The sequence below is a fragment of the Pituophis catenifer genome, unplaced genomic scaffold (assembly GCF_029215685.1).
Source record: "Pituophis catenifer annectens isolate HBS135680 unplaced genomic scaffold, rPitCat1.0.hap2 SCAF_2, whole genome shotgun sequence".
In the NCBI taxonomy this organism is placed as follows: domain Eukaryota; kingdom Metazoa; phylum Chordata; class Lepidosauria; order Squamata; family Colubridae; genus Pituophis; species Pituophis catenifer.
Window position 1 is genome coordinate 136,995,326 of NW_027256882.1, and position 13,409 is coordinate 137,008,734.

General features: G+C 40.0%; 1 protein-coding gene across 1 annotated transcript in view; it reads right to left on the reverse strand.

Annotated features, from left to right (window-relative positions):
- Positions 1-13,409, reverse strand: part of TMC6 (transmembrane channel like 6) — a 30,187-nt gene extending 16,778 nt beyond the window's left edge. The window contains exons 1-10 of the mRNA XM_070934685.1: positions 13,219-13,409; positions 11,687-11,811; positions 7,420-7,542; positions 7,116-7,274; positions 5,844-5,949; positions 5,596-5,689; positions 4,253-4,507; positions 2,881-3,074; positions 1,832-1,976; positions 380-532 (exon numbers count right to left, since the gene is read on the reverse strand). Of these exons, the coding sequence (XP_070790786.1) occupies positions 380-532; positions 1,832-1,976; positions 2,881-3,074; positions 4,253-4,507; positions 5,596-5,689; positions 5,844-5,949; positions 7,116-7,274; positions 7,420-7,542; positions 11,687-11,811; positions 13,219-13,274 (1,410 nt within the window). The 5' untranslated portion in view covers positions 13,275-13,409. The remainder of the gene's footprint in view (positions 1-379; positions 533-1,831; positions 1,977-2,880; positions 3,075-4,252; positions 4,508-5,595; positions 5,690-5,843; positions 5,950-7,115; positions 7,275-7,419; positions 7,543-11,686; positions 11,812-13,218) is intronic.

Genomic DNA, 13,409 nt, shown 5'->3' on the forward strand with positions numbered 1-13,409 from the left:
TTATTTTCAGAGACTTCCCGGACAAGTTCCTGCATATTTTTTTGGGCAAGATTTTCTGATCGGTGCCTATGACAGTATATAAATGCACAAATCCAAGACTTACTGTTATTGGTATAAGTGTCATGAGCAGTGGCATCTCCCAGGAAGGGGGAAAAAAACCCAGGAAGACAGCAGTTGCAGCTATGCAACTGAAGTCCTGCCCCTTTGTATGTGCCTGCTGCAACCACCATCTTGCCTGCTTTGACTTCCCTTTCTCAGAGGTTCCTGCCACTCCTGAGACTTGATTTATTATATGAGTCCAGAAAATGATCTCATTCTCATGATTCTCTCCCAGGAAGCAGGAGCAGGTATCTGAACAGGAACCCTATTGCTCACATACCTGATGTACGTATTCAGAAAAGTAGTGTATACCAATGGCAGTGCCTGCAACAGTGCTCAGGGATACAGTCCAGGTCACCAGCAAGACTACGAGTTCCTGAACTTTCTTAGAAAAGCTTAAACAGGATTCCAGCCTCTGCTCAGCCAGACACTCCTGGAAAAAAAATGAGAAGAAAAACAGGATACAGATACAGAGAGAGAGGGAGGGAGGGAGGGACAGAGAGAGGAGAAACAGCTCAGTTCATGATTAAAAGGGATTAAGCATGTGACTCAATAATGAAAGTGTAACAGTACAGTTATGTCTTAACACATAAGTAGATTCTCAATGAATGAGAAGTCAGCACTGATTTTTCGGAAAGGAAATCTCTGGAGAGGGACTAGAGCCTCAAAAGTGAACTGTAGGCTTTAAGTGGCAATGTGATGTAAACAAAAATAGGCAATTACAGGAAAAGACAAGCTTCAGGCAAATTACATTGAAACCTCCAGGGTACATAAAATCTTATCTTGGATGCAATCTACATCTCTCTATTAATGCTCAGTACTACCACTCTGAGAAGGCTTTGCCACTGAGCATGAATAGGGCCAGGTTTCCTATTCTGCCCACATCCTCTCTCCTGCTGCTAAAAAGATAGGATGGAAATTTTTTGTCGTCACTGTTGTTGGCATGAAGATCAAATTTCCATGGAGTATAATGTAGTCAGTGACCTATCACTAGCAGTTGCACCCTTCTCTCCCTCTTGACCTGCCAAGGAAGGGGCAGATAGCTCCTTGCCAAAAGACTGATCTGACTGCTTGCAGAGACCAAAAGCTGCAAATTGCTCACTTCACCCACAGTTTCAGAATTAAGAGGCACACTGGTACATGTTTTTCTCTTGCCCTCCTGTAAAATGCACTACGCATATTTATTTCTTGCAGATAGAATCCCTTTGTCCTGACTGAAGTATGAACAGTTGAGACAGGGAACGTCATAAGTTCAAGGCAGTAGGTTTGATTCTTGTTCACTAAAATGTCCTGTATCATGAGGGGCAATAAACATTTTAGGCACCACATGGGATGGTACTATTGCTAGCATGGTTGAGGAAGTTAGTTATAAGGAAAAGAAGAAAATGGCTCAAACATTCACATAATTTGAAACTCTGTAAGCATTCAGCCAAAGGATATAATGGAAAGTTGGGATTGTTCCCCTTCTTTTGCACACTAGGGCTGTAGCAGCAGGCAAGATGTCAGTCAGAATTCACAGCTACTCGCTAACCTACTTGCAGAAAGTTTGGTGAAAATGAAGATTTGTGTGTATTCAGCATTAAAAGGCTGCACCATTTCTTTCAAATGCACTCTCAACTAAACCTGTGACTTCTCATTTCTATTCTCTGTTTCACTAACACTGGAGATTTTATTTCCCAGTTAATTTAGTTCTTGCATTTTCACAGACTACACAGCTCTGTTCAGCACTTACCTTCAGATGTGTGCGAATGTTCTCACTCTGGAGTTGGACTGAGCGTTTCTGAATCACTTTGTAATCCCAGGAACAGAAGACTTTGACTGCCAGGTTACTTGAGGCACTGCCTACACGGTAACTTTCCCCAAAGGAGTGAGACAAACTGTGAGGAGAAAAAAAGACATCAGGATCTGCTGGTTAGACAAGCATCAGTTTTAAACTTTCTTCAAGGAAGAGCCTTTGTGGTCACTCTGTTAGTTGCAAGGATGGAATTAACTGTCTGGTGGAAAGATTGGCAGGGCTATAAGCAAATTTCACTGTATTTAATAGGCAGGTATTCCTATGTAAGATTGTAAAGCTTAATATTATACATTTGAGTAAATTGCCTGAGGCAAGATTGCTAAGAGCACTGGGAAAGCTGTAACAGGAATAATGTTAAGAGTATTTGATATCAAACCATTTCTTGGGGGGGGGGCTGGGCATTTTGAAAATGATGAATATCAAGTTATTTAATTATTTAAACCCGTTTTAAATGATCATTTTAAGAAGCCTGAAATTGTTTTGAAACAATCTACAATATTTATGTTCAAATAATTTATGTGTAAATTACACAAGACTTGCAATATAATCCTATGTTGAAGAAATAAGACCCCCCCCTCACAAGTTCAGTGAGGCTAATTTCTGAGTAACCATTTCTCTATAGTGTATATAGTATATACACTATATACTGTAGTGTATCAGTCTGATGATTCTACTAAGATGTCCCACAATCCTTTGCTCTTGGTCCAGATGGACCAGGCTTTTGTATTTTGAAATACAAAAGTCTGGGGGAGCAGCAGAGCTTCCTCTCCCTGTTGCTGAGAATCACAGCCAAGAAAAATAAATATTGATAGGTAGGAGAAAACCACTTGGGGTAACGATAAAAATAATGTTTATTTAAATCCTACCTGAAAGGGATGCAAGTACATATTAAATGCATTTAGGAAGACTGTTCTTATCCCAGGCAGAAAAGAAAGGATCAGCTGGGCTCTTATTCAAAGGGAAGCTTAATAGGCATCTCATCTCACCTGTAGATCAAGAGAAAGCAGATTCCAAAGAAGGCACTTCCAGTAACAAAGAGGTAAGCCAGAGGCATATTGTAGGACATCTGGCTATGTGTGTGTTGCCTGTAATGGGTGCTATTAGCCTCAGAAGCATCAGGGGCATTCAGTGTGAAATTACTGTAGTAGCCATAATACATCACTGTGTGACTGAAGTAGCCCTGTGAAGAAAATACATTATTGTCAATCCTTTGGAGGGTTATCCTTTCCTGAAGAAGATGGCCCTGGCTGTAACCATACTGAAATACTTCACTCTTTATTAAAATTACAGCCACAGATGATTCATAGAAATGGTCTTACACAGGCGCCAAAATCACATAGAAGTAACCTATACCCCTTGAGCAGGGGTTCTCTGTCCGGTTGCTGGGTGGGTGTGGCCATGGTGGGCATGGCCTAGTTGGCCTCCTGCACCACAGCCAGAAGGGGGGGCATTTTTGCCCTCCCCAGGCTCTGGAGGCTTTCCTTGAGCCTCTGGGAGGGTGAAAACAGCCTCCCCAGGCTCCAGAGGCCCTTCCGGTAGGCCCGTTTTTCCAGTAGACCCATTTTTCACCCACCCCAAGCCTCCACACGCGCCCTGCACTTACTTGCATCCAAAATGGGCCGCGTGGGGACTCCTGGGAGGGGTGGAGCAGGGTGGGTGGTGCGGAGCCAGACAGGAGTGGGATTTGGGGGTTCTCCGAACTGCACAGAATCTTAGCTAGCGGTTCTCCCGAACCCCTGCGAACCCCCAGCAGCCCACCCCTGCCCTTGGTCTAGTTCAAACACTATTCTTTTGTTTCTGGAACAAGTTCACCTTTCCAGAGTATAGACTACAAGCAGAAACACTGGTAGTGAACAGGCATCTATCAATCATCTAGACATGTGCTACAGACTAAAAGTCAATAGGTGTGTTGTTTACTATGGCAATAATCTAATCTAATACCGTAGATTGGCAAGCAAAAGTTTGACTCTGGTAGAAGGTTATGGACTGAAAGTCAAAGGCAAAATTGACAGACATCAATAGGTTATACTTTTCCCATTTTGTCTCATAGTGCAGGAGTCAGGCTTTATCTGGATTTTAAAATAATCTTTTCATGGGCTAAGCGAAATTTCTACTGTGCAACTGGATAGATTAGAGAGAAATATGTCATTATAAGTATTCATAACTGCTGGTGATACACTCTGTTAATTAATTCTATTAGTTGGAGGGGGGTTTTGTTGTTGTTTTTTAGCGTATGGCACATGTTAGCCAGGGATCACTGAGGTGGCTGGCTGCCTCTGTGAAAGGATTTTTTTCGGTCTTTACCCGTGGGACTAATTCTGTTAGTAAAGGAAAGCTATCAGATTTCAGAATACTCACTGCTCCAGTTAAGAGCTCAGATCCTGTGAAAGCCACATTGTTGGGTATGGCAGAAGGGAAAGCAGCCTGCACAGCAACTACAAAGACCAGCAGGATCAGGAACATAAAGAGATTGAAGAAGAGCAACGTCCTGAGGAATAGGAAATAGGAGAGGATGCTAGAGCCAAAGCGGCCACTGATCTTCTTGAGGGAATAATGCCAGGGCTGGAGAATAGGAATGAAGGACAGCAGATTGTACCAAAAATTCCGGAAGCCCTGCAAGAAAAATGGGATACAGAAGGGTCAACTTCAGATGAAAACATGACAAGACGACGACTTTGGAGTAACCTTCCAATCCCTTTTATTTGACAGAAAATAATAGTATAGTCCAACGTGTATCAGAAACATGTCACCCCAGCCTTCATTATGAGAAACTCTCTCAGTCTTATTGTGTCATAACAGAAATAGGGATTGCAATTGCCTACTTGAAGGAGTACTGCAAAAAATTAAATGTTTGAAACAATATTTAGCACAATAGAAAAGTGTGGTAATTGACTCTTTCTCAAGCCCAGAACACTATTAGCAAAAGCATTAAAATATGGAAAGAGAAGTCTTCCGGGAACTCAGATTATTAAACTCATGTTAAAGGAAGTGCGTACTTCTTCTTCATCATCTCCTTCTTATGCTATAAAAAATTATTGCTGAAGGGAAGGATTTGCAGCTTCCACTGGAGTGAAGAAACATTCCGTGCCTCCAAGTAGGAATTATTTCTATTTGCCTGGCAAGTTATGTTTCTTGGCAAGAAGACCACAGCAGCTCCCTTTCCTATTGTCCCAAAAGCTCTAGCCTATTTTTCTGAGCCTGCTTGAACCAAAAACCACTTTTCCCATCCTGTTCACCAGAATTTGGCAAACGTCAAACCCCCCTGCTTCATACTCAACACAGTGACCAAGAAAGATCCTCCTAAAACTTGCTAATGCTTTCTTGATAAGTATAAGTATAAGGCTATCAACATAATAATTTTAAATTGGGGTATTTTAAATTTCTGGGGTTTTAAATTGAGCCGAATTTATTTAATAATTTTAAATTTTTAATTGATGTTTGTCTTGTGTTTTTAAATAGGCTGTACACTGCCCTGAGTCCTTCGGGAGAAGGGCAGTATAGAAATAAAATTATACTTATACTTATATCAAGAATTGGCAAAAAGACCTTCCAGAATAGTCTTTGAATAGTCACAAATTTCACAGAAAGACTCCAGTGAAAGTTTCCTTTCTCATAGCAGCGTGAGAAAGACACAGAAAGTCCTCTGAGTCCACTTATTTCTCACCTGCCACAATAAAAGTCAAGTGGGGCACATGGCTTACTATTAGGATGTGGTATTTAATCCAGCTGCAGTAAGACAAGCGACCCGTTGGCTTGGGTTTCCTCAAGGTGCCTGAATGCCCACTTGAATCCTGCCTGTAAGAGATGAGGGGCGGAGGGGGGTGGGTGGGAAGAGAAGTGAACTTAAAGCATGGCAAAAATTGTTTTGGGGAGGAAGAGCAGTGAAGTAGATTCTCTCCTCCAAAAGCATCTTATGACCAGAACACTAACAAGGATTAAAGGCACTCACCTGAGTCTGCGCTTCTCAGCCAAGCTTAGAGGCATCATCTGCAGCATGTGATTGCGTTGATGTACTGGCAGGTTCTGGAGTTCTTTGACCAGCAAAATATACTTGGCTACGGAGGAAATGCAGAGGTGAGGTCAAAGGTCAGGCAGCCCAGCTGCATCTCCAGTGCAAACATTTGGATTACAGAAAGGAAAAAAAGGATGCTTTCCTTCCTCCACTTTTAATTAGGATCACCTTTTTTCTTTAAAGGTATAGGAAGGTGAAAAAAGAAACGCCACCTTCTCTACTAAAAGCAAACATATTGTGGCCTTTCATGGCAAAGCTGACCAAGAAAAGAACCCTGACAAAGTCATCTTTAGAGGTTAAATAAGGGAGCAAGGGTACTCTCACTCTCAGGTCTTCTGGAAGTGTACATTGTTCCATCTCTTTCAGTGAGGAATATTATAATGGCCTCCCCCGAATCAAGTTTGACTCTTCAGGATTTCATGGATACTTTCCTAGTTTTCCTCTCCCAGAATACTTCCTAACTTCACTCTCTAGAGTTTTCCCATCTAGATCCCAATCAGGTCAAACCCTGCTTGGGTTTGCAAAATCAGTCAAAGACGACTAGCTGCTCCACCGAGCAGGACATGTTGTAACACTTCATCACTATTTTGTGAGAAGCACTGAGAGATTACAATGCCTGAATGGCTGGATTACATATGATCAAGATGATTTCTTTATGGTAAGCACCCGTGGGGGTGCAGTGGTTAGAATGCAGTTAGTTAGTTAGTTGCGAAGTCGTGTCCGACCCATTGCAACCCCATGGACAATGTTCCTCCAGGCCTTCCTGTCCTCTATCATCCTCTGGAATCCATTTAAGCTACTGCTTCAATGACTCCATCCAGCCACCTCATTCTCTGCCGTCCCCTTCTTCTTTTGCCCTCAATCTTTCCCAGCATTAGGCTCTTCTCCAGTGAGTCCTTCCTTCTCATTAGGTGGCCAAAGCAGTATTGCAGGCTAATTCTGCCGACTGCCAGCAATTCGATCCTGACCGTTTCAAGCCTTCCATCCTTCCGAGGTCAGTAAAATGAACTCCAGGTTGTTGGGGGCAATGTGCTGATTCTGTAAACCACTTAGAGTGTGCTGTAAAGCACTGTGAAGTGGTATATAAGTTTAAGTGCTATTGCTATTGCTACTCTTAATAACTGCACGATAACTTAAATATACACTTCTATTTTTCTTGCACTACTTCTCTGCTTAGTAGGCATCTTCCTACTCTTTTAGTCAACTTACGGTCTTCTTCTCTGTAACTGGAATCCAACTCTAGGGACAGCTCTCGAAAACTAGGCCGTGCAGAACGGGATACTTCCTGGAGAGGGGCACGGTTGCTCCGTCGCCGTCGCCTGGCAGTGCGGTTGCAATACTGGGACAGGATGGCTCCTCTGCTGCGCCCTGCAAATGAAAGGGAAGACCGTCACTACAGAAAGGAGAAAAGGATGGTCCTCTATGCTAATTCCCACATTTCACATGCCCTATCCTGAAATTCTTCTTCATCAAAAGAAATAGACAGGGGCTACACGGGAGCATCACAACTCACCAATAGTCCGGCTGGGCATATTGGCAAGGATGCGCAATGTGGTGGAAGAGAAATCAGGGTGCTCAACCAGCCGTGCATATGGGTTCCAAGTTCCAGTCGGATCTGAGGGATGAACCAGATTTTCTGGAGAAAAAGAAAAGTGCTCGATACAATCTCTCTGCATTGCCAAGTTGCTATGAATTGTCCTGTCAAAACTGAAATCTCCACATCTTCCCTTCTTCTTCCTTTTGAGCCATTTCCCCAAATGAGCATGGTTTTTTTTCCTACTGTAACATTTTAAAACTTAGACATCCATTCTAAATTTATTTTACTGTTTCCTACAGCAAATATTTATAACATGACAGATTACTAGGTGGACTGAGTCACTCCCTGTCATTTACAGGACAGAGATCCTTGTGCCAATACAGTTGTGTACAGGCAGTTGTGTTTCAGAAAAAACAAGAGATTCCAAATCCAAGTTTCACAAATAACATAATAATGAAATGCTCAAAATCAGCTCTAGAGCAACAATAGGTAAAATTTTTAGCAAGCACTTAGACTCATATACCACTTCATAGTGCTTTACAGCACTCTCTGGGCAGTTTATAATATCATATTGTCCCCAACAATCTGAGTCTCATTTTACCAATCTCGGAAGGATGGAAGGCTAAATCAGCCTTTGAGACCCCTCAGGATAAAACTCCTGCCCGTGGGCAGAGTTAGCCTGCAATACTGCACTTTGACCACTATCCCACCACGGTTCAAAATGCAATATAGCATGAGAAAAATCAAGGGCAAGACCTCTAATTCTTATCAACACTTTATATGAATCACACAAATTAGTTATTTTGAAGGGGAGGAAAATAATATTCTTAGCTTTTGATTGGGAGAAGAATAAAGTCCTAACACTCACTTTCATAATGGACATATGAATCATTTAAGTTCTGTTTCAGGTGTTTGAAGGCAGCTGCCCCATGAAGTGAACCACTGAAATGCAGATAGAGGTTTCTCAGGCCTCTTCTGCATAGTCTGCTGACCATGGCAGGAAGATGCCTTGATGATTTCAGAAAGACATGGACAAAAGATGTGGTCTTTAGCCAGTGGAACAGATTGCCTCCAGAAGTTGTGGGTCACCGGAGGATTTTAAGAAGAGATTGGACAGCCTTACTAAATGAGGTAAGGAAGGAAGAGGACATAAAGGGACTACGGATATGAAACGAGGAATATAAATTACAGGCCTTCGCCGATGACATGGTGTTCATAGTAGAACAACCAGAAACAGTAGGAACTAAATTACTGGTGAAGATAGAAGAATACGGCAAAGTAGCGGGTCTCAAAATTAACAGACAAAAAACTAAAGTCTTGGCAAAAAATATGACTAAGACACAAGAGACAAAATTGGAAGAAGAATTAGGAATACAGATTGTAAAGAAAGTAAAATATTTGGGAATTTGGATCACTACAAAAGCAACAACGATTAGAGAGGATAACTATATTAAATTGATGAAACAAATTAAAAAGGATTTGGAAATATGGAACAAATTACAGTTGTCACTTTTGGGCAGAATAGCATCAGTAAAAATGAACATATTACCGAGATTACTTTACCTCTTTCAAGTGATACCAATTGGCCCAGGAAAAGATTTCTTCAATGATCTTAATAAGATAATAATGAAATACATCTGGCAAGGAAAGAAGGCCAGAATTAAAATAAAATGCTTACAGGACACCCGTGAGAAGGGAGACCTCGGTTTACCAGACTGGGAGTTATATTATAAGGCATCGTCATTAAATTGGATTAGGGAATGGATAGACTTAAAAAACAAGAGAACGTTGTACTTAGAGGGATTTGATCTGAATCGGGGCTGGCACGCCTTCTTATGGGAAGGCACAGATAAGCAACATGGGTATTTTCAGCGGCACATTATCAGAGGCTCATTATACAAAACGTGGCAAGAAATCAGAAAACAACACTACACTAAGATCCCGCGTTGGTTGTCGACTGTGGAAGCCTTAATCTACCCAAACACCATAGAAATAGGAAAGATGAGGAATTACCAAGAACTACTGAGTAGTGAAGGAGAATTATACACGAGGCAAGAATTGGAAAGCCGGGGAATAGTTATCGATTGGTGTCCATACTGTCAAATAAAGTCAAGATATATAGCAGATCGGACACAATATGGATTTCAGATCGAACCGAATGAACTAGACAAGATACTAAAAAGTACAGAGGAGAAAATGATAACCAAAATTTACAGATATTTAATAAATTACAAATTGGAGGAGGAAACGGTGAAAGAAAATATGATAACATGGGCAAAAAATATAGGCCACAACATAGAATTGGAAAAATGGGACAAATTATGGACAGAAAATCTTAAACTGACAATGTCGATACCATATAAAGAAAACCTTTATAAGATGTTTTACAGATGGCATCTTCCACCGGCACGTTTGGCAAAAATGTTTCCAAATGTGTCACCAATGTGTTGGAAATGCAAGTCGCAAAAGGGGTCATATTACCATCTCTGGTGGTCTTGTAGAAGAGCACAACATTACTGGCAAGAAATTAAGATAATGATAGAAGAAATAACGAAACAGAAGGTCGATATGAAACCGGAATTTTTCTTACTCGGAATGACCACACCACAACAGACTAAAGAGATAAAATATCTCATTATCCATATCCTAACAGCAGCATGCATAGTATACGCTCAAAATTGGAAATCAGAACTATTATCAACAGAAGAAAAAATAATCGCAAAAATAACAGAATGTGCAGAAATGGACAGACTCACAAAAGAACTACAAGAGAAAGAGGACACTGATTATTATGCAGTCTGGCAAAGATGGTATTCCTGGCTAGAGGGAAAGATAGGATTGATAAAATAATACTTATGCAAAATCTAACCAAGAAACATAGACAATCACATAGGAGGAAGACAGCATGACTGTATGTATAAATAGTTAGAACAGTTATTAGAAGGATATATAGAAGTAATAGATACTTACACACAGAGGAAAATTTAAAAATAGAGTATAAAGTTAAGTCTTGGACGTGTAAAAAAGTAAAAACAAGTAAGCACATAAAATAGATCTCTAATAGACAAATAGAGGTGAAACAGAAAATAATCACCGATGCAACAGCTCTTTAGAAGTCAGCCGATAGGCTGAAACAATGTTAGTTGTTATTTAATTAGTATGTTTTTCCTGTATTGTCTTTATGTATACATGTTTGTAAGTATTTTTGTCTGTTTAATAAATTTTTTTTTTTAAAAAAAGAAGAGATTGGACAGCCATTCATCTGGAATGGCATAGGGTCTCCTGCTTGAGTAGGAGATTGGTCCCTTCAATTATGTTGCTCTATATTTCCCATCACCATTGTAATTGCAAATGGTCACTAAATGAGGCAGTTATTAAACAAGGACTATCTATAATTTGTCTCTTCCATCAACGATTTGTTCTGCGGCGGAAGATTAAAGATACAATTTTGTGCCATAATATTGCATGCCAACCTCCTCCACTGGCAAATAATCCTTTAATGCTATTCTGCAAAAAATATTCTCAGTAAAATGTATTCATGCCTTGGCCTGACCCAGCTCTCTCAGTGAGCCACTGGGTCCTAAAGGACAGAAAAAGAAGATTAACAGAGTTTTCTGTATTGGCTGAGTTCTTCTTGGGTGGTGGGGTCCCCTTATAGTCTTGGTTTTTGCTCAGTCGTAGATCCCATATCTTGGTTAGTTCTCCAATTTTGATTTGACCTACCACTCTCTATAGGCTCACCTTTATCTCCAATGCCCTTTCAGTTATCTTATTTGGTATCATGTCAATCTTGTGAAAGAGGTCATTATTACTACTTCAAATTAAAATCCATGCTGGCTATAAATGTATTGCGGAGCTTTCACTGCTTCTGAAGCCAATCTTGGATAAAATGAGATCATGCATTTGTTTTTCACCCTACTTTTTACTGTGAACAGGATTGTTAAACGTAGTTAAGAAGCCAAGGATTTTTGTTTAGCTGTAGGTGTGCTGGTTATACAGAGATACAATGATTGAAAAGAAAGAAAATGCTTTCTAGAAACATCTCTTCATCCACATTTTGTTAAGTTAAAAAGCTGTAACATCAGGCTGCACAGCTTTTCACATTGTTCTCTGAAGAAAAATCAGGAAATACCACTTAAAAGTTACACATCTTTCTTTTTCACCCCAACTATTTACCTACAAGTTGAATATCCCTGATAATCATCAGGAAGTCTCTGTGCTATATAGACATGGCTTGTCTCACCTTTGCTCCTGGTAGTCAGATCTTGCATCTCCACCAACTCTTGCTCAGCCAAACTGCTCTGCTCCTTAATTAGCTGGTGGAAGGAATCATGCACGGCCCCTTCATCATATGGGCTTAGGTCTTGGCTGTGGGGAAGAGAGAATCGGTCTGCCCAACTGTTTAATTAACAGGATCCCTAAAACAACAGTCTCTAACATCTCACCAACTTCACATGGAATTTAGTTAGTAGTTGGGAATATGTAATGACTAAATGGAAGGAGACAAAACGTATTAGAATATTACAGTTTGTATAGCAAACCATGACAGAGTCTAAGAAGCAGACAGAATACATAAGAGGGATGGAGAATTGCTAACCACGTGATCAAACATGATTTACAAAGACTTCCCCTCAGGGCCTTCAGAGCCTTATGTAAGCATCTACTAATGGGCACCCAGGAGATCTACATAATGAGAGTGAAACCAAAGTCTTATATGTTTAAACAATAAACTACAAACAAATAACAAAGTCTTGATTATTACATCTTGGAAAGTAGTTTTGTAAGGTAGGCATTAATCTCAGCATCATATCTTTTAGTGCTCTACTAATTGCATTTTATTGTTCCATTTCTATTTCTAATTTAATTAAACTGTTAACATATTTCCATCCAAATTCTGTAAATCCTTATTGCATAGCTGTATACTGTTCTGGTATGTTCTGTCCTAAGTCTCGGGAAATAAGGATTATCTACCAATCTAATATTGAGGTAGAATCAATCAATTCCTGTCTCTTCCAGAATTTGTAATATATGAATCTGAACTTTTGATCTCTGTGGCTAAAATTCTATTAATAGTAATTTGTGAATCTTAGTACCATATGGTTCAATAATGGACAAAACATGTTTCACATGTCTTAACATCAGATCTAAGGCAGTGATACTCAAAACATTTAGAAGCAATGACTAATATTTTCCTAACACTGTAGACTATTCTGAGAATAACTGAAACCACGGTAGGGCAATTTATGCACTACCCACTCATTCCCAAGGATCTACATTGGAGATTATAAATAGTCCGATAGTAAGAGAATTTTTATAGCTCAAGGTTGAACTTTGGGGTCTTTGGTGCTCTCTAAGCTTGGTGGTTTTCTTGCCAATATTTCATTACCAAACTAGGTAACATCATCAGTGCATATAAATAGTCCATCAACTTTTTTTTCCAATGTTGATAATGATTTGTATTTGTTACTGGGAACTCCTCTATCCAGCTTTCATAAACAGGCAACAGAATTCCCACACACCAATATTCCTTCCCATGCTTTATGCTAACAAGAATTCTACTTTTAGTATTCTAATAATTCAATATAGAAAAAGAAAAGTCTTATTTTCAGGCTTTTGAAAAGGTTTGAAATCAATACATGCTAATTTTCAGCTTTGTACATAATTTGGAAGAACTCTAACCATCTGATGACATGCTTTCTTTTCCAAAGGCAGGAATGAATACAGTTCCAATATACTTTTTAAAAATGTGCCTATTTAAAAAAGAACCACACTCACCTGGTAGGTTCTCCATTCTCAAAGTCCTGAAAGGTGAAAGACACCGTGTGGGACATTTTGATAAATAACTCCACAAGTAATTTGCTTGCCTCTGCACTTTTCAGTTCCACCACATTTCCAAATGCAGGTTACAGAAAGAATCAATGTCACATGAAGCTGGTTACATTGAGACGATTCGGGATCCACATCTT